This window comes from Aphanomyces astaci (assembly GCF_000520075.1).
Source record: "Aphanomyces astaci strain APO3 unplaced genomic scaffold supercont1.103, whole genome shotgun sequence".
Classification (NCBI taxonomy): Eukaryota; Oomycota; class Saprolegniomycetes; order Saprolegniales; family Verrucalvaceae; genus Aphanomyces; species Aphanomyces astaci.
In genome coordinates this window covers 38,603-58,542 of record NW_009798366.1, presented here as the reverse complement: position 1 = coordinate 58,542, position 19,940 = coordinate 38,603, and the positions used below count along the sequence as shown (strand labels likewise).

The 19,940-nt window shown below is 51.9% G+C and overlaps 7 protein-coding genes across 9 annotated transcripts in view; 5 read left to right on the top strand and 2 right to left on the bottom strand.

Annotated features, from left to right (window-relative positions):
* The first annotated feature begins 395 nt into the window (after positions 1–395).
* H257_17305 (hypothetical protein) lies at positions 396–1,941 on the top strand. The gene is made up of 2 exons (XM_009846040.1): positions 396–1,468; positions 1,514–1,941. The coding sequence occupies exons 1-2, from the start codon at positions 532–534 to the stop codon at positions 1,882–1,884; spliced, it is 1,308 nt and encodes a 435-aa protein (XP_009844342.1). The 5' UTR covers positions 396–531; the 3' UTR covers positions 1,885–1,941.
* A 362-nt stretch (positions 1,942–2,303) lies between these two features.
* On the bottom strand, positions 2,304–5,176 carry H257_17304 (hypothetical protein). The gene is made up of 10 exons (XM_009846039.1): positions 4,788–5,176; positions 4,644–4,739; positions 4,397–4,590; positions 4,181–4,339; positions 3,976–4,014; positions 3,752–3,890; positions 3,417–3,536; positions 3,061–3,350; positions 2,672–2,797; positions 2,304–2,618 (listed from the first exon to the last, which is right to left on the bottom strand). The coding sequence occupies exons 1-10, from the start codon at positions 5,080–5,082 to the stop codon at positions 2,400–2,402; spliced, it is 1,677 nt and encodes a 558-aa protein (XP_009844341.1). The 5' UTR covers positions 5,083–5,176; the 3' UTR covers positions 2,304–2,399.
* H257_17303 lies at positions 5,164–8,335 on the top strand. 2 transcript variants are annotated; one of them, XM_009846037.1, is made up of 12 exons: positions 5,164–5,289; positions 5,400–5,482; positions 5,532–5,623; positions 5,673–5,814; positions 5,862–5,939; positions 5,991–6,030; positions 6,365–6,450; positions 6,519–6,573; positions 6,664–6,725; positions 6,800–7,228; positions 7,673–7,826; positions 7,870–8,335. In XM_009846037.1, exons 1-12 carry the CDS (start codon positions 5,172–5,174, stop codon positions 8,265–8,267), a joined length of 1,737 nt encoding a protein of 578 aa, XP_009844339.1. In that variant the 5' UTR covers positions 5,164–5,171; the 3' UTR covers positions 8,268–8,335. The 2 variants fall into 2 exon arrangements, with proteins under 2 accessions (XP_009844339.1, XP_009844340.1); XM_009846038.1 differs by having other exon boundaries at positions 7,673–8,335.
* Positions 8,336–8,389: 54 nt separating this feature from the next.
* On the bottom strand, positions 8,390–10,477 carry H257_17302 (hypothetical protein). Its single transcript, XM_009846036.1, has 8 exons — positions 10,066–10,477; positions 9,522–10,016; positions 9,401–9,474; positions 9,275–9,329; positions 9,096–9,214; positions 8,903–9,004; positions 8,537–8,854; positions 8,390–8,475 (listed from the first exon to the last, which is right to left on the bottom strand). The coding sequence occupies exons 1-8, from the start codon at positions 10,456–10,458 to the stop codon at positions 8,436–8,438; spliced, it is 1,596 nt and encodes a 531-aa protein (XP_009844338.1). The 5' UTR covers positions 10,459–10,477; the 3' UTR covers positions 8,390–8,435.
* Positions 10,478–10,482: 5 nt separating this feature from the next.
* On the top strand, positions 10,483–12,617 carry H257_17301. 2 transcript variants are annotated; one of them, XM_009846034.1, is made up of 5 exons: positions 10,483–10,599; positions 10,657–10,805; positions 10,861–11,880; positions 11,932–12,051; positions 12,113–12,617. In XM_009846034.1, exons 1-5 carry the CDS (start codon positions 10,572–10,574, stop codon positions 12,566–12,568), a joined length of 1,773 nt encoding a protein of 590 aa, XP_009844336.1. In that variant the 5' UTR covers positions 10,483–10,571; the 3' UTR covers positions 12,569–12,617. The 2 variants fall into 2 exon arrangements, with proteins under 2 accessions (XP_009844336.1, XP_009844337.1); XM_009846035.1 differs by having other exon boundaries at positions 11,932–12,617.
* Positions 12,618–12,868: 251 nt separating this feature from the next.
* Positions 12,869–19,478, top strand: H257_17300 (hypothetical protein; the record flags this gene model as incomplete). The annotated part of the gene is made up of 1 exon (XM_009846033.1): positions 12,869–19,478. The coding sequence occupies one exon, from the start codon at positions 12,869–12,871 to the stop codon at positions 19,418–19,420; it is 6,552 nt and encodes a 2,183-aa protein (XP_009844335.1). The 3' UTR covers positions 19,421–19,478.
* A 154-nt stretch (positions 19,479–19,632) lies between these two features.
* Positions 19,633–19,940, top strand: part of H257_17299 (hypothetical protein) — a gene marked incomplete at both ends in the record, with an annotated part of 770 nt that continues 462 nt past the window's right edge. Inside the window, one exon of the mRNA XM_009846032.1 lies at positions 19,633–19,845. Within this exon, the coding sequence (XP_009844334.1) occupies positions 19,633–19,845 (213 nt within the window). The remainder of the gene's footprint in view (positions 19,846–19,940) is intronic.

Here is a 19,940-nt window from a genome sequence, read left to right as displayed (position 1 = left end):
AATGCTGTGGAATGAGAATTCGCACCAGTCCATGCGTTTGGTAGACAATAATGTAATAATGCAAAGTGACGATATCTAGTAAAATCAACACTCCAGTTTTTGATTCATGGCGTAGAGGCTGACCAATCACATTGTTGGCCGTTTTATCCTTAGCCAATGAAATGCTTGCATTTGCATGAATGTGTGTAATTGCGAGTGAGTGTTCCTGAGCGGGATCGGTCAAATGATGTGGCGGATGGATCGGTCGACGCTAACTACATCGTGCAAAGACATGAATAAGACCAACTCCCTTATAGAAAGTCTGTATGTGCACATGTCTTGACCGAGCATAGCTCCTGGCAGTCTATTTAAAACGTAGTGATCTTCTTCATTGCATGGGACAGTTGGATCGTCGTCAACGGTGTCGCATGCCACTGGTCCTGTCGAACAGTCCATTCCACGCGATACAGAATTCGAGAGAATTTGACCACACGGTTGGCCGAATCAACGGTGCATCGAACATCGCATTAGTCATTGTATACGCTGGTTCCCATGTCGAGTCCACACGCAACCCGCCACTTGATCGATCGGTTGCGTGCCGTGGGACTGGACAAGTACGTTCAGTTGCCCCAAGTTGCCGACGCCTCCACTGTGCCGGTGGAAAGGGTGCTGCCAACGGTCGTGGCTGAAACGTATGTGCAACTGGCGTCTTGCAAGGACAAGTTAGCGATCCTCGGGGAGCCCATGACTACCCCAGCAGTGCGTCGGGCTACGTTTATGAAAAATGTGCCCTTGATGTTGGATCGGTTGGAAGGCGGGGTGAGCGGGAATTACAACGACACGTTCTTCGACGACACTGACAACCGGCTGCGGGCTCGACTTCAGACGGCCGAGTCGGAATTCCAAGTCGCGATTGACGAGGTTTCGATCGTGGATGGTACCGCCGCCCTGGACATGTCGACGCCGGAGGTGGCTTCGGTGGGGGACTTTGTGGAAGTTTTCAATGGAGAGTGGGTGATGAATGCTGCGGGCGAAACTATACCTGATCCCAATGTCAAGTGGGAACTGGATCAAGTGACGGAAGTGGAAACGACGTCGAACGAAGTATTGACTGCCAAGCACTTTAAGCGTGAATGGCGAGACTCATCCGAGTGGCGGTTCCTGCCCCCGACGTTTGCAAACATTGTGCGACAACGTTACGTGGTGAAATGGAAAAGGCCGATGCGGGCGCTGTTTGAAACGTGCCAAACGTTGCTGCTCGAGTTTGTGACACGGGTGACTGGCTCGATGAAGTGCAAGCCCAAGTTGCAAGCTCACTTGAACCACGTCGCACATGAAATGTTGGAGTCCCTGTCGACCGCAGCCTTAGTTGAATTGGACAAGTTGATCGAAGCGGAATGTGATCCGAGTACGCTGAATCTGCGACTCGGTCAAGTGTTGTTGGAGTTGCGGACGAAGCCATTGATTGTGAAATTGGATGTGCTTTCGGGTACGTAACCGAGATACTACCGTATATCCTAACGATATGACTTAGGAAACAACGACGCCACATCTGTATCTGTGGGCGCCATGAAAGCATTACTGAAACGTCATTTTGCGGAGGAAACCAACTCGAACGAAGACTTACTCGTCAAGGAATTGCATTTGGCCATTGCCGCGTATATGCCGGTGGCGTCCAAGCGCTTCGTGGACGAGATTCCCAAGCTTTTGAACACCAAGTTCATCCAGCCGTTCTTGTCGGCGGTGCGCAACGAAGCGTCGGAAACGTCAGACCAAGTGCTGGGCCAAGTGCTTGTGGACGATGTAGCGGACGTCGAGCAGTATGAGACGTTGTCCAACCAGCTCAAAACTCTCGAGGCGGCCAACACGCTCATCAACGCGCACTTATTTCCGTCACCTTATTAGGTTTCCAACACTAAGTTGTGCCTCTTGTATATATATCATATATATATATATACTACGTCATTGATTTGGTAACGTTATACGTTTTCCAAGCCCAGGTCAATCGAAACACGCCGACCAAACCGATCACGAATCGCTCCCATTGGTTATTCTAAAAATGCATGTCGCTGATTGGCTACATTAAATTCTCTTTTTTCTTCGTGCTTTCTGCGTAATCGGAGAAAGCCAATGAAAGGTCGAGGCGAGAATTGTGATCGGTTTAACAAATCGCGCAAAATTGGGAAACTTGTACCATACTAGTATTCATAATAATAATACATATCTTTTTTTCACGTATTGTATATATTAATCGTAGTACTAGTAATACTAGTACCCCTAACCCTATGCATCTTGGAAACACGAGTGGCAACTGCAAAGTGATTGGCCGTGACGTGGCAGCACGTGGTGCGTTCGTACTGATTGATATTAAGTATTAGTATGTAGCCAGTATTCCATCTATATTTGCTGGGTCAAAGGTCTTACAAGGCGCGGCGGTCTGCGAGGTCGTTGAGAAGTCCGAGCTCGGTCGGGTGGACATTTGAGAGCTGCCAGTTGAGTTTCCACACATGCGCCAGTCCGTGGCTGTCGCCGCACGCGAGGAAGTTGCGCTGCCGAGGATTAAAGTCCAAAGTGTACACCGCCGCCCGATGCTGCTTGGAGTCCACGGCTAACGTCACCACCGGATGCAGCTGGTTCTCCTAATATCGTCGTATTGAGAAATATGTATATATATATATATAGGATTCCATACCTTGAGGTCGAATACGTAGATATTTCCGTCTTCGGATGCGACAGAAAACACGAGCGGCCGAGTCTTGGACCATGCGACACTGTACAGGTAGTGCGTGCCCACTTCGAACGCCACCACAGGCGCTTTCTATACCCCGCCATAAGATATATATATATATGAAATAATATATGCAAAACATATGCAATATACTTGGACATACAGGAGATGCAGGGGTAATCAAAGGACCTTGTAGGCTACTACATATTATACTTGGCCGCGTACTTATATATGTCATACTTGTGCATATAAATATATATATCTAAATGATGCCATAGGATATCATATACGTCAAGTAGGTACACATATATATACTGCCAACGAATGATATAAATCAACAAATGTATATATACTTGGAGGTAGTTGTACAGCCGGACGGTGCCATCCGACGACGCAGTGAGAAACAAGCTCGGGTGGAAGGGCGAGTACTGGATGTCATACACAGGGCCGCCATGGGGTTCAAAGGCGAAGTCGAGAGCAGATCGGTAGAGGGCGCCCACGTCTGGCTTGGCGTCGAAGACACTGGCCACGCGGATCTCCCTCAGTTTCTTGTCCTTAGCGTGGGCTTCGACATGGCGGCGGACGTCGGCCGACTGGGGGGAAGCCCCCACGAGGCGCTGGGCGTTGGTGGACCACTTGAGCTCTACTCATTGGATAGTTAGGTACTGTATGCATGTAGGTACTTAATAGGGAATTAGGTAGTACTTGCCGCCTTTGAACGACGCGCCTTTGGTCTGCGATGAGAAGCACCGTGTCACAGCCCCACCTTCCGACCCAGCAATGAAGCTGCGGTTCGTGCGATCATTGGGGCGAAATGCCAACGCGATACCTACGAAATAAATGAAAATAAATGAAATACATGATACGAGGGATTGTATATCCCTCCAGAATAAATGAAAATAAATGAAATACACGATACGAGGGTTTGTATGGATTGATGAATAAATGAAACTAAATGAATGAAGTACACGACCCGAGGGTTTGTATGGATGGATGGATCAGAATAAATGAAAATAAATGAAATACAAAAGTGAATGTACGTACCCCCCCTCACCACGACCGATGCTGACTGGGTTTTGGACGAACATTTTGACGCATTGAGTAAGAATCCTTCCACCGGATACGACAGTTTGTCTTTAAGTTGCCACAGCAACACCTTGCCATCGCCACTTACACTGGCAATCTATATATATTTATCATTTATCATCGCTTTTACTACATATATATAATATATATAAATATGTGTTGAGTTCTAGTAGTCAACTTACGTGGTATTCTCGACTGGGTGTGTCGTATACCCATGCCAGCTAGTCAGTGACAAATGAGTGGTAGGTACTTTAGGTAGTATTAGTACGAGGTACTACTGAGGGAGGTACTACGTATTAGGTACTTTGAGGTACTTTTTGGGTAACGTTCATGGGTATTTTCAGTAGAATGTAGTAGGTACTTTGAACAAAACAGGTACCAACCAACCTTAGTGATGGGTTCGCGGTGAAAGTAGTCGCCAATACCCGAGGTGGCGACGAGGGGTTCTTCTAACGAGGTGTTCCACACCATGAGTTCTCCATTGAAGGACCCCGCTGCGACCATCGCCGGGTTGGTCGGGTGGTGCGCCACACACATGAGACCACTCTATTCGATGAAAAACATGAAAAAAGTCTTAAAAAAGGCTAAAAAAGGCATAAATACCGAAGTTTCCAGCACCAACGTGGGCTTGTTGGCGTTGAAATCGGCGCTAAAGAGGTTCCAGAGGCACAAAACCGATCGATAGTTGCACCACCCGCTGTGGTCGAAGCGTCCGTAGGCCACTGCGAGCACGGACCCCGTCGCGTTCCACGACACCCCCGTGCACTCTAGCTTGAGTCGCGCCGAGGGTTTCTTGGCTATGACGTGGCAGTCTGTGATTGGCCAACAGTGTATCATGAAGGGTCGCTACCATCGATGGGCTGCTTGAAGTGTGTGAAGAAGTCAAACGTGAGAGTAAACACCTTGCTCACGTGCTTGTCATCAGCGTCTTGCTCGGGTTCGAAGTCTACAGTCCATCATGCGATACCGTTGAGAGGACGACGATCGAGTGTACCGAGGAAGGCAGACGATTGATTCGAGTGTTTCATCTCCCGCAGCATGCGGTTGCCGGCACTGTTCAAGAACGCTTGCACGGCGGACGACACTTCGTCCGGCGGGTGGGTGGTCGAGCAGTCCCGGGAGATGTACTCGGTCTGGCTGCCGTTGTCCACCGCGACTGCGGTCTGGGTCGACGCCGACTCAAACTCGACCTGCACCGCATCGGTACTTGCGTTCGACGTGGCCTTCTTGACGCTGGCCTTGCTCCGAAAGGTACAGCTCCCGGCATGGCAGTCTTGGAATCGCAGCATGTTGGTCTAGTGACCTTTGGCCAAAAACGCCGGATACGTTATCCGGATGGTTGGTTGATCAAGCAAGCATCACACAAGAATCCAACACTATGGCGTCCGAAAGCAAGCCGTCGCTGCGGACGATGGCATTGAACGTCCAGACGTGCCTGGACGAGATGCTGCCAGATCACTTCCGCAATGCGTCGAGCGGGAGCTTCCAGCAGCACTGTACGTCCTTGAACATGATGCATGGACTTGCCCTACGTCATATTGCAACGGGGATGATGGATGACTATGAGATGAATCTTGTGTATGCATGAATTGACGGGGTTGGGTAGTGGTGGCCCAAAGGGAAAAAGTACCCGCGCAGAAGGCGACATGGAAGGGCGGCTTGAACTATCTCTTCGAGTCCTTGAAAATGGTACCGCGGGTTGATCTTCTCGATGAGGCTTACCCATGACATCACGTAGCACCGCGAGTGGTACGGACGGAACCAGCAGTACGTCCAATTGAAGAAGGAGGAGAAGCGACTGGAAGCACACGTCGTGACCTTGCGCAGCATGTACATGACAACTCCCTCCCTCATCGTCGCCTTCATGACCTCCGTCTAGCATCTCGTCGTCGCTGAGCACCCTCGAGCTTGAAGTGGGGCTGCGGGAAGCCGAACTCAAGGGCCGCGTCGGCGCCTACAAGGTCATGTTCGAAGTCTCCCGCGTCGCGTCCGCGCTCAGTCGTCCCGCTGTCAAGCTGCATGTACGTTCCATCTACAATTGCTTCCACACGTGACAAGCATGATCCAGGTGCACAAGCCCAACGACTCGTCCATCTCCGTGTTCTGCGATACCTTTGTCCTCGACATCCACCTCACCGGTGGCAATGTAAGTACAGAACTCCCCTAAATATCACATTTAGCATGGTCGTATACCTAGGGCGACGTCGAGTCGGCGTCGTTAACTACCGTCGTAAATGGTAGGTACACTAATCTCATAAATATCCCAATCATATATATATATGGTTGTATTAGCATGTAAATATATATATTTGGTTGTATATATAGTTGAGCAATATGTATATAGTTGTATATATAGTTGAGAATATGTATATAGTTGTATTGGCCAATTGATATTGCAATATATATATATATATATATATATATGCCCTTGTATTAGCGTATATAATTGTAGCAATATATATATATAATTGTAGCAATATATATATATATGTATATATAATTGTAGTAAAATATATATTTATAAAATTGTAGCAATATATATATATAATTATCACTTCAACTGAATTGTAGAGGTTACCAAGCAGTACCCAGAGCGAGATGCGGATCTATTGAGCTGCCTTCTTGAACTCATTTCCGGCCGCAGCGAGCGCTTTACAGTAAATATATATATATATATATATATATTTCGATATATTCAAGGATTCTGAACCATAAATATATGTAGGAAAAGCTACGGCGACTGGTGAATCGCGCGGAATTAGCGGCAAAGTTTCCGTCCAGTACGTCCAATATATATTCTATTGTTTGAAATATATTAATCAAAATATATCTATTCTTCCCCTCTTGTAATAAAATATCTATTTTCGTAGCCAACTTTGACGAGTTGGAGGACGACTTGCACGAGAATCTGCAGCTCGTATGTGCCAAGCAAGTACGTGTCTATACAAAACTCAAAAGCAAAGATATATATATAAATCATCTCATGATATATCTATCAATGTATAGAACCAGTGGACTGTCAAGCGTGGGGTCGACGGCCTCCTGCTGACCTTTCGGGATGGCTTGCAGTGCTTTCCGGTGCCCGATCCGGACGCGTCATCGGAGGCGTGGCCGGAGTGGCGCGGGTGCCTCACGTTCGCCGAGTGGAAGGGGGCGGTGGCGCTGCATTTCCTATGCGACACGGCGCTGGTCATGTCTGCGATACAGTGTCGCCGACTGGCCAGTCTGATCTTTGGCATGGACGACCAAGACGCTGCCTTGAACGAGCTCATGCACGACAGCCACGCCGTGGTCCGGATCCAGCCCCACGTGCGCTCTGTCGCACACGCCAGCACGAATGTGATGCTGCAGCGCGTGCTCCCGATGGTGCTGGAAGGGACGCTCGTGACCAAAGATATTCTCGGCGGTCTTCGCTTTGATGCGTTTCCTATTCCGGTATATATATATATATATATATATATATATATATTTGGTTGATTGATTTGGATCCATATGGGCGGAATGCGGGTGGATTATATATATAAATGCATGTATATATATATGGCATGGATGTTGTTTCGTACATATGAATGTATATATATATATATATAGTACATATTAATATATATATATATATTAAATGGATGCATAAGTATATGTTCATACAAATGTATATATGTATTGAATGGGTGCATACGTACATAATAATTACAGCGTTTCGATTTCATATATATATATATATATATATGACGGTGTCGAGACGAGTGGCTGGGCTCTGTATCTCTTGCAGAAGGAATACATATATATATACTTGTGTATTCGTCCTTCATTTGTATCCTCCCTGGACAATCGTGCATTGTTTACAATGGGGTTGGCATTGTTAACATTGAAATTGTCTAGCTACTCCGAGGCACGGGCGAAGTCCTTGGGCAGTTATTAGCGGTGGTGGGCCACAGTTTGTTCTTTCACTCGATTTTAGCCAGCTTCTTTGCCTCTGCCACCAATATATTTGGGCGAAAGGATGCCGTCAACCCCGATGTTGTGCCATCCAAAGGTACAGACAGACCGTCGTCCTCCAGATATATATATTTCTCTAGTCCAAGTGCAAGTGGAAATATCTGCGCCGACCACGATCACACTCAAACTATCAAGTGACGCCATGCCCTATGAGACGCTCGTGGAGGTGACAACCAAAGAGAACTGCTCGCTGGCAGTGCGAACGTGTGGCCTCGACACCATCGACAGCTCCGAACAAGTAGAAGACCAACTCGGGTGTGCGTGTCACTCGTTGCCGCTTCTTGTGTACTTTGTCTGCCAGCCACTCATTCTCGGCCATCGAAAGGCACTCATGGAAGCCTCAAGTAACGCGCCCGACGTGGTGACGATCGATGGTGACGACATTGGTGACGACAATGGTGACAACGATGACGACGATATGGGCGCTGGCATGTCCCTTGATGACGACATTGGGCTGGACGATGATTCGTTCTTCTAACAACCGATACATTGATGTACACCATACGAGTGCTAGTAATACTAGTAATACTACTACTATGACTACTATCTTGGTATACATACAGTGAGGGGACGGGGGGGTAGAATGCTTTGAAGACGAGGGGGAGGTACAAGGAACAACTAACTACGTATAGATTATTTGACGCAGTTAACGACCGCCGCCACTAGACCTCGGTCGCTCGTGTCGTCTACTCGTACACATCTCCATCACGTTGTGTCTACTAGTAGTAATACTAGACTCGAACGCACCTGTCGATGGTTTGGTTGGGCGACAGAACTTTGACCAGCAGTTTGGCCGACAAGTCGGATGCTGATTGGACGAGGGGGGCTGGCTGTGGTGCGTCCACGTCACCGTGATACACGTGGCCGTCCATTCCGAGGAGGTAGCTGTCAAAGTTCAAACTCGGGAGGGGGGGCTTGAGCATCATCGAAGCGCCTTTTCCCTTGTCGTAGCCCGGGGCAGCTGTTTGGAAGCCCCCGCCGTACGTCGAGCCCATAGGGGGGGGTCCATTCAGAAGGCCCGAAGCGAGCACGGAATTGCACGCCAGACACCGGTCTTTCTCTAAGCTGCACACAAATGTATAGCGAAAGTGCATGGAGAGTGATAGGGCGAACCTGGGCAGGGCCCCCGGGCGCTTGTGGATGGAATTTTTGGTTAGAAAGGCGGTTTCGGGCTCTTGGCTGAGGGAAGTTGACTTGGACACAGCTGCGTACATGCTACAAAGCAAAAACAGAGTTATAAGGCGACAGTTTTAAGCCATGAATAACGGGGATAAGGGTTGTAAGAAGATGTAAATAATAGGTGAACCTGTCGGAAAGGGTCTTGAGCAGCAACTGCATCTCGTCCTTGTCGGCTTTATTTGTTAATGCACTGAGCACATCTTCGCGGTTCATCTTGAGGTCAATGAATGCGCGCAAGTTCTCCACCTAACAACCATATACTTGAGTAAGCCGTTGCTATTGAATCGATGATTGTTCGGGACGAACTTGCTGGCGCACGCGCGAGTCATAGAGCACTTGTTCCTTCACTTCGAGGAGATCCCTACCAGTTGAGCCATCATGCATGCACTCATCCATTGTGCAAGTATATCATGTATCTACATCTATCTTTACTTTTTGTCGGCTTTACTCGCAGACAGGTTTTGCACCAAGTCTTGCAAGTCGCGGCAATTCCGCTTGAACTCGTCCTATTCGATTCGGTTAGTTCATCGATCCATAGCATTCACGAACTTACCTCGTCTTCGCTGATGGCAGTCATGGCTTTCTGGAGCTGCTCAATGATCTCTTCGTACTTGCTCTCGATGATCAAGTCGACTTTGACTCTGTCAGCCTTTTCAATCAACGCCCGCTGGACATCTTCCACCGCGCTCGTGTTATCATCCAGCGCCTTCCTCGTGTCGTTCATCATATCGTGAATTCCTCGACTTTGCTTGGCAAACTTGTCGCTTGTGTCCTTGAGAATGTCCTCCCGCCGCCGGTTGTCGTCGGCATACTGGTCAAACCACCGAGAGAGCGGCATGTTTCCGTGCAGAATGTCCTCGGACGTGAGTACTTTGACTTCGACTTCCTCTTCCATTTTCGATTCCAATGCCACAACACTGGCCTTGGTCGCGTCCACGGCGGCCCTGACCGCGACCACTTCGTGCTCCACCCGCGTAGCAAACACCCCAAACTCGACCTTTTGGTTCTCCACCGCCTTGTCCACAAACTTCAACTCGTCGCGCACGTTCTACAGCAACGTTCACAGCTTTCCCATGCATTCTTCATTATGTATGTACCTTGAGCTGGCCTTCGAGCCCCTCGACAGCATCAATTCGCTTGGACTCCTTGACGATATCCGCCTCCAACTCGACCACTCTCTTCTTCGCCCCGTCCAGCGCCGCCTCTAACGCCAGGACTTTGGTGTTGACCTTTTCCAGCTGTTTTTGGCCATGGGCAGTGTCCTTCTCGACAGCTTCGAGGCGGTCGCGCAGCTGGTCGAACTCCCCTGCCATGCACCGCATCGCAATCGTTTGCATGCGAATGGCTTTGATCAGAACCTTCTTGGGCACCCGTGGGTGCTCGAGCACCTTGACCCCCTGCAGCTCTTCGCTCAAGTTGTGCCATAGCTCGGGGGTGCCTAGCCCATTGAGCACCAAGTCGTCCACGTCGTTTCGCTGGATGTGCATCATCCTGACAAGGGTACCGGAGATGCCGTTTCAAACGAGAGATCCCGGGCTATTTTTATCCAAATAACTAGCCGAAGCTGGTGCTGGTGCCCCGAACAAGTGCCACTAACGACGAAATGGGCCGGAAGTCCATGTTCCAAGCTGGTAAAATGAGCCGTGTTATTGGGGGAAACCGAAGGAATATGATGTCTGTGTGGTTAGGCCTGTCAACCAAGTTTTCCAGTCAATACAAGACGCCATTCGAAGACACGTCGCTGGATGCCGCCACCGCCGCCACCATGCGCTCGGAACGCAAGCTCAAGCTGCAGGAAGAGGTCCTGCTCCGCCAACAGGACAAGATCGCGGCCGAGGTACAGACAGCTACGCACACCCCTTTCACTGTCATTTGAATAAGTGTGCAATCAGATTCAAAAAATCGAAGCGGCCAAGAAAATGATTCAGAGGCGGCAGGCCCGCGAAGCCAGACGCGTCGCTGCAGAAGTCAATGCCGCTGCCACAGTCGTGCAAACCGCCGTCCGAAAGCACCTGACTCGACGCAAGGAGCTGCTGGCCGCGGATGTCATTTCATTGGCGTGGCGGCAGCATTGCCAGAGGGTGGAGGCCCGCCGACAAGAAATAGAGGCAAAGAAAGCAGCTGCGCAGTGTATTGCAGGAAGTTTGCGTCGGCACGTTCGCCGCAGACAGAGGGAGCAAGGTGCAGTCGCCGTCCAGCGGGCCGGCCGGAAATTTCTGGCCAGACGTCGGGCGGAGGACGAGAGGCTGCGGAGGATGGCGATCGATCGACAGAGAAGAACCGCGGGGGCCTTGAAGATCCAGAGCGTTTTCCGGTGCCATGTTGTACGGGACACCTTTCTGGACATCCGGGACAGCGTTGTGCAAGTCCAAGCCGCGATCCGAGGGCACCTCTGTCGACGACGGCGGCACGAGCAGATGCCGCCAGCGTCCGGACTAGAGATAACCCCCTGTGACGGCGAAGAGCTTGGCCCTGAACACGACGACGATGTAGAGATCGACATGCTGGACCAGAAAACGCAAGTAGAACCAGCCATACCGAGGGAAGCTCTTGGTGCGTTGTCGCCTGTGTGGAGGAGACGCAGCAGCGTCCAGCTTCCCAAGTTGGCTTTATCCCCCAAGCAGCTCTCGGACGACATGTCGGAGGGACGGATGTCTTTATCAGATATGGGGGGCTCTTCGTCTCCTAGCCGCCGGCTACAAAAGCCCTGTCGACAGCGCCGCAAGACGATCTCCGTGACGTTGAGCCCTATGCCGTACAAGACAGTGCTAGTGCACCAAGACCAAGGTGATAACTCGACAGCCGCCTGCCGCCAACGGTACCACGAGGACCTGCGACGAAAGCTGTTGTTGCGAAAGGAACAAGATCGTTTGAAAGAGCTGGAAAGACAAAAAGTATTAGCCGACCTCGAGGTATATATATACTGTTAGTCTGCATGTCTGGGGTGACGATACGACATGTAGAGGGAGTTGAGCGAGCGGTTAAGCTTGGAGCGCGAAGAGAAGAGAGTGAGGCTGGAGCGCAAGTTCAGTCGACGACGAGTGAAGGAAGCTTCGAAGCGAGGACGGAATGATGCTATTGAGGTGGAGTATTCAATGATGTAGCATGCAAATGTTGAGTGGTTCGGGGGTTGTCACGATGTAGAGGGAACGCCGAGAGATGGCCGCTATGGAGCGAGAAGAAAGGGCGAGTCGAGTGGCGTGGAAAGTCATTGCACGGAGAGAATCGGACAAAGTCCAACGACAGTTGAAACAAGAGTTGCTGGACAAAGCAGCAGCAACGCCGATGAATCGGTATGAGCGCAAACCAAGGGGGCCGATCGTTCCGGCAAAACTGTTGCAGCAGTCGATGGTTGTCGTGGTGACCAAGGCCTCTGAAAGCACGATCAAGAAGACCGCCACGGTGAAGAAAAAGAAACGACAGAAGAAGGGCTTTACCGTGCAGACGACGCCTGAGAGCAACCAAGAAATGGACGGGATCTCCGAATCTACAAGGGAAGATCGGGTAGAACCCAGGGAAGAAGATGGAGACTACTGGAACGACTGTGCATTTGACGACCTTGTCGACGAAGCGCAATTGGCGAGTTTGATCGTCACTTAATATATGCCTTAACGAACGATGGTCATCATTCAACGTTATAGCATCCAGCCAATCAGGGAACTAACTGAGTACTAAGCTTAGTATTAAGCTTACTGTTCGTGCTACTATTTTATACCGCTAGAAGCCACACAACAGATAGTTTTAAGTGTCACCTAAACATGTCTTGAAGACAAGCTCAACGATTGGGCATTCAGAATAGCTTAGGATAATGACGTGCTGCAGTTTCACGTCAGATTTAGCCACGCACGAAACCAACGATGATTTTGTCCTTGATGAGCTGTGGTCATTTGACATTCCGTCATGGCCACAAGACAACATTATGTTCAGGTTTGCTGGCTTGTTGGGGGTGTCGCTGGTGTGGTCGGCGGCGCCCCGTGCGCCGTCGCAGGGCTGGCCAGCTCGCTCGACTACTTTCGAACGCTACCAGTGTCTGCCGCCTGTGGCAAAGCCGGGCCCTGGGGCGCCGCGGCCACCCCCATGGACTTTTTGTCAACGTACAACGACGACCTGCCCGCCGCATGCTTGATCTCATCCTGCCGCACAGACTTCGACACGAGCGCGTCCAACTTCCAAGCCATTGCGTGCGACGAAGCGGCCCAGTTGGGTTCGAGTCTGGCCGGCGTCCGGAACTTCTGCCGCACGTTTGCGCTGACCACGACATCCCCGCGATGCACCGACGCGGACGCGGTGGACCTGGGCCCCCTCACCGCACCATGCTTTGGCCTCGTGCCCCGCAGCACGCAGCTAGCCGACGTCGTGTCCCCAGACACGTGGGCGTCGTACGCGGCCGGCGTGTGCAACGCCACCTCGTGTGTGACGTCCATGCTGAACCGGATCAACACGCTGTCGGATTGTTACTTTCCGTGGTCAGCACTTGGCGGGGCCCCCGTCTCCCCCAAAGGGTACTACAAAGCCACCGTCAATTCCATGTGCAGTTTGGACATTTGTACCGACTACTACTGGTGGTCGGGTCAGACCAACTCGTATTTGTGCACGTGGCAGCCCCCCACAAATGTCACGGGCTCGTGTGCAGCCAGTCTGGGGGCGATCTACGCCACCGCCGTGTCCACCGCGTGCGCCACTGCCGCCTTCAACGGCACGACCTCATTGTTTCTGCTCCAGTCGACTGTGTTGTCGTCCGAGTACTTCTCCGTGGCCGAAAAGTTTGCAGCGATTCCGACTTGTGTGTCGGATGTACTGAAGGTGCAACGGAAGCTAACCAGTGTGGCCAATTGCATCTCGACCGAGCTTTCGTTTGCTATCAACACGTTCGTACAAGTCGTCACGTCGGCAAACACGACGACGTCTAACCCCTTGTGTACAGCTAGTGAATCCAATGGGTTGTTGATCAAGCTTAACCACGCTACGGCGGTCGACTGTTCAGTATTGAGCGACAAGTTTGTCGTTTGGTGGGACGTGTTGGTTCCAGACCAAGTCAGCGATTTAGCCATCGTTATCAAGTCCGTCGCTTGTTGGAACGCAGCAATAGCCTATGCCAACTCGTTCCCAACTTGTGAATACGTTGACGTAGCCAAAAACGAAGTCGCCACGGGTGTGTCTGCCGTTGATCGGTTCAGTAGCTTCCTCTTAGCCGCCCAAGGCGCCGCCAACCCGCCGCCGCCCCCCACACCGAGCCGGACGTTGTCTCCGTCTAGTTGCTTTCAAGCCAAGAACTACCCAACCTACTCGTTCTTTAACAACGTGACTCTGTCTGCCGCCTGCGTCAGAGTCGGACCGTGGACAGCCTCCGCCAAACCTATCGACTTTCTCACGTCTCTAAGTGAGTTCATTCCGTTTGCATGCAGCCAAAGCGCGTGTCGTAACGACATTGACACGAGTGCGTCCAACTGGCAGAGCATCTCGTGTGACGAAGCCCAAGCATTTGGGTCCAGCTTACGCAACGTGTACAACTTGTGCAAAGTGCTGCTGGTGGCTCAACCTGGGAATCGAACTTGTACCGACACGGATATCATTAGTTTGGGAGGTATGACGTCGCAGTGCTTTGACCAATCTACTTTGTCCACCAACCTGGTCGACATTGTCGTCCCGGTCAGTGTATCATCATACGCCACTGGACTATGCAATCAAACGTGCCTGAATTCAGTGCTGAACCGCATTGACACGCTGTCGTCGTGCGAAGTGGACACGTGGCCTCATCTCGGTGGCTACAGCATGTCCCCCAAAGTCGTGTACAAGGCGTACGTGAACGCTATGTGCAATCTCGACTTGTGCAACAACTACTATTGGTGGTCGGGTCAGTCGAATTGGTACATTTGCGGATGGTCTCCGCCGTCGAACGACTTTACAGCGTGTGGTGCGCAACTGGCTGCGATGTACACGACGAAGTTCTCCACGACCTGCGCTTCTGCCGTGTTCAACACTTCGTCATTGACGTTTGTTCTCGACCGTGCAGTCCTCGCCACCGACTACTTCCAGAAAGTGCCCTTGTTGGCGACCTCGTCGTCCTGTGTACAGGACTTGACCACTCTCCGCACCAAACTCACCGCATTGACATCGTCATGTGTGCCCACCACGCTGTCCTTTGCAGTGGCAACCATTCAGCTTGTGGTGACCAACCTGTCCTCCTTGTCTTCCAATACTACGGCTTGCAACTCTTCCGAAACCAGCGCATTAGCCGCGCAGCTAGCTCGTCCAGCGTCCACGTATTGTGCGCTATTGTCCACCTCAATTTCAACCTGGTGGGATGTGTTCGTTCCAGAGCAACTCAGCGACTTGGTGCGCGTTGCCAAGTCCGTTGCTTGTTGGAGCGCAGCAATAGCCTACGCCAACTCGTTCCCAACTTGTGAATACGTTGACGTAGCCAAAAACGAAGTCGCCACTGGGATATCGGCCAAAGATCGGTTCAGCAGCTTCCTCTTAGCTGCCCAAGGAGCCGCCAACCCGCCGCCACCACCCACGCCGAGCCGGACGCTGTCTCCGTCCAGTTGCTTTCAAGCCAAGAACTACCCAACCTACTCGTTCTTTAACAATGTGACGCTGTCTGCCGCCTGCGTCAGAGTCGGACCGTGGACAGCCTCCGCCAAACCCACCGACTTTCTCACGTCTCTAAGCGAGTTCATTCCGTTTGCATGCAGCCAAAGCGCGTGTCGTAACGACATTGACACGAGTGCGTCCAACTGGCAGAGCATCTCGTGTGACGAAGCCCAAGCATTTGGGTCCAGCTTACGCAATGTGTACAACTTGTGCAAAACACTAACCCTATCCCCTGGGAATCGAACCTGCACCGACACGGACTCGACCACGTTGGGCGGAATGACCAGTCAGTGCTTTGGGTTGGTGCCAACTGCCACCTCCCTCGTCGACATTGTCCTCCCAGCTAGTGTATCATCCTATGCCACTACATTGTGCAATCAAACGTGCTTAACCTCGGTGCTAAATCGCATCGATACGCTGTCCGAGTGTGCACTGGACTGGCCCACTCTCGGCGGTGCTCCCGTCGTCTCTAAAGAATTGTACAAAGCGTATGTAAACGCAATGTGCAATCTAGATTTATGCCAAAGCGTCAACTACTGGTACTACGGCCAAAGCACGACGACGTACGTTTGCAATTGGACGCCGCCATCGTCTTCGTTTTCATCGTGTTCGTCCAAGCTGGCGGCACTGTACACGACTCCGTTTTCACCAGCATGTCTCCGCGCAGCGTTTAATGATTCGTATGTTCTGGTCGTGCAATATGTGGTGCAAGGGAACTACGAAGCCCACACTCGGGCGATGCACCCGACTTGCATTTTGGACGTTGCCGCTGTGACCAACAAGCTGAGCGCTATCTCCCCGTCGTCTTGTGCATTGAGCTTGCAGTTTGCGTTTGAGACGTTGATGACTGTCCTGACCTCGACAAAGGAATCCTTTTCGTTGACGAGCGCAACCAATACCACTTGGACTGGGGTGTGCAACTCCACCCAAGTAACTGCGTTGATCGCCCTTCTCGACGCCCCGGCCCCCCGCGTGTGCTCGAAAACCAACCCAGCCGTGATTCTAACCTGGTGGGACGTGTACTTGCCATTTCATTTGGCGGATTTGGCTTGGGTTGGCACGTCGCCTAGCTGTGTATGGGAAGCCACAACTTATTTGAACTCGTTTCCGAGCTGCGAATGGGTCGACACTTTGACCGAGCAGGCTGTCGGCACGTCGGTGGCGTCACGAGTTGGCCGCTTCCTCCTAGCCACTCAAAAGCACGACTTCGAGGGCGTGAATCCCTTCAACAACACGGCAAGTACCAATGTCATTACACTTCCAACCTCGGGCGCAACGTGCGGGGCCAACACCGCCGCCTTCACGTACTATCAGAACGTTCCCCTGTCCAGCACTTGCGTCGGCCCATGGCCAGCGACCGCCACCGCCGTGGACTTGCTCAGTAGTTCGTTCCTTCCGGCTGCGTGTGCCCAAAACCCGTGTCGACAGGATATCGCCTCCAGCGCCGCCAACTTTCAGAGCATCGGCACTTGCAACGCGTCCCAAACCACCGCGACAAGTCTGACCAAACTTGGAACCTTGTGCTCGAATTTGACGGTGACCACGAACTCGACGGCTACACGCTGCACAGTAGCCGACCGCGCCACTCTTGTGGAGTCTGTTCCGTCCGAGTGTTTTGGCCTGGTACCATCGGCGTCGTCGCTGCTGGACTTGGTCCTACCAGTCAACTTAACGGTCTCGTACAATAGAATATGCGCCTCGAGTTCGTGCGTCACCGCCATATTGAACCGTATAGACTCCCTGCCAGCCTGTTGGATGACGTGGGACGCCATGGGTGGGGCTCCGATCATCCCCAAAGCACTGTACAAATCGTACGTGAATGCCATGTGCAGCTTGGACTTGTGCGTGGACATGAACTACTGGTGGTACTACGGCACGCCGACCAAGTACCTGTGTAGTTGGTCGTCGACTAGTACTACTACTAGTAGTAGTACCTGTGCGTCCAAATTAGCAGTGGCCTACACGACTCCGTTTTCGTCGTCGTGTGTGGCTGCGGTATGGCCCAACCAAACCCAACCACGAACAACGTACTACGTCCTCCAACAAGTGATACAGAACGACTATTTCTACCTCAGCCGCAGGCTTATGAACGAGCCGTCTTGCAAGCTGGATGTTGCCGCCATGGCCACTCAGCTCGACTCAATAGCATCGTTCACGTGTGCTGGATCAACTTCCACCAACTCGATCTTGCTAGGTATCAAAATTATTCAAACAGTGCTGGCTTCGCCTATCACGCCTCAAGAGGACTTGGCCGTTTGCACTGCGAGTGAGATGGCCGTCGTGAGAGATCGACTATCGCTAGCCCCCTCTAGCTCCTGCGTCAGCGTCTTGTCCAATATCAAGACATGGTGGGACGTCTACACACCTCCAGAACTAACGGATATGGCAACTTTGGCCACTTCCCCTCAATGCGTATCGTCTGCGGTGGTGTTTGCAGCCGACCTACCCGTTTGCGAATGGATCGAACCAACCAAAGGCGAGTTCTCCGGGGTCGGGATAGCGGTGGCTACGCGCGTCACATCGTTCGTCTTGGCAGGCCAATCCGTCGCCAGTGTTCAGTCCGGTGTCGCCATCCCGACCTCGTCAGCCACCACGTGCTACTTCTCATCCGCCCAAGCCAATATGTTTGCCCACTTCCGGAACCTCCCGTTCTCGAACGCGTGCGCCAAGGCAGGCGGGTGGAACGCGTCCGTGAAACCCACCGACTTGTTAACCACGCTCAAGGCGTCGCTTCCCCTCGCCTGCGCGCTGCCCTCCTGTCGTAGTGACATCGATGCCAGTGCCACCAACCTGCTCTACATGCCGTGCAACGAAGCCCAAGTGCTTGGTACTGCCATGACTCGACTTCGCTCGTTCTGTCAGTCGTTCGCGCTTGCCCTCCCTCCGGCGCTGCCGTGCACCGACTCTGATCTCGTCGAGTTAGGACCGCTGACAGCGCAGTGCTTCAACGTCGTACCGGCTGCCACGTCACTGGTGGATATTGTCCTGCCGTCCAATTTAGCCACGTACCCAACGTGTGTGGCGTCCATACTCGGCAGAATTCGAACGTTGTCGTCGTGTTATGCCGACTGGCCGTCACTGGGCCAGGCCCCTGTGTCTGCCAAAGACATCTACCAGAACTACGTCACGTCGTTTTGCAACTCTGAGAATTTCCAAGCCGCCAATGACTTTACCTCGTGCAACGCCCGCGTGGCTAACCTCTTCGCCACGACCTTTTCCGACGCCTGTGTGCAAGCCCAGTTCAACGGACAGAACCCCACGTTCATCTTGCAGTCGACGATCACGGGCACAGCGTACTTTTCCCTCAACCGCCGACTTGTCACGACACCGGCGTGTGCCAAGGACATTGCAACGGTTGCAAGTCGACTCAATTCAGTCGGCAATTGCTCCACCGACCTCACACTAGCCATCAACACGTACCAAGCGGTCAGCGCGATCGCGTATGCGTCGAACCCGGCGCTGCCGTTGTGCTCGGCGGTTCAAACGAGTCAGCTAATGACTCTTTTGAGTGCGCCAGCTGCCACCGTGTGCACCTTCAACCACTCGGGGGTGGTTGCCGTCCAGTGGCGCGATGTGTTTTTGCCACGACACTTGGCGGATTTGGCCACGCTGGCGACTCCTAGCTGTGTTGCGGCAGCCTTAACCTACGCCAAGACGTTTCCCGCCTGCGAATATTCCGACAGAAGTAACGGCGACGTCGTACTGGGTATCGACGCCGCCACTCGAATCTCTGCGTATTTGGTGGTCGCCGAATCGTTCACCAATCATTCCACGACTCTGAACTCCAATGCCGCCGCCACGTGGCAGCCTGGGTGGAGACTGCTTGGTGGCCTTACGATTGTCCTACTTTTGCTTTAGGATTAGTGTGGGGTTTCCCTACTAACATGTTAAAAGTGATATGCATTTCCTATACCCATTGTATGGCCATCGCCATGACTGAAAACTCAGTATCCTTCTCCACTGTACCATAGTACTTTAGAGTGACATAGGTCACATGGAATTCTGAAACGGCCAGGACGGTTTCATACTGAAACGGTGTCACAGTTTCACAGTCCCACGATGCAGCGGTGATGAAGTCCAAGCGGCAGCTCAAGTACAAGTTGCAAGGTGATAAGCCAAAGCTTCGGCCCGCCCCATCGCCACAGTTGGTTCAGTTCGAAGAAGCAGTGCGGAATCGGGACCTGCAGACTCTTGTGTGGCTGATCGACAGTGGAGTTGTGGATGTGAACCAGGAATCGGCAGGAGGCGAGACGGCTGTGATGGCTGCGGTGGCAGCCAACAACGTACTGGCACTGGAACTCCTATTCAGACGGTACAACAGTCGCAGACCCTTCCAGCCTATATCTATGACATGCTTGCAAAGATATACATATTCAGC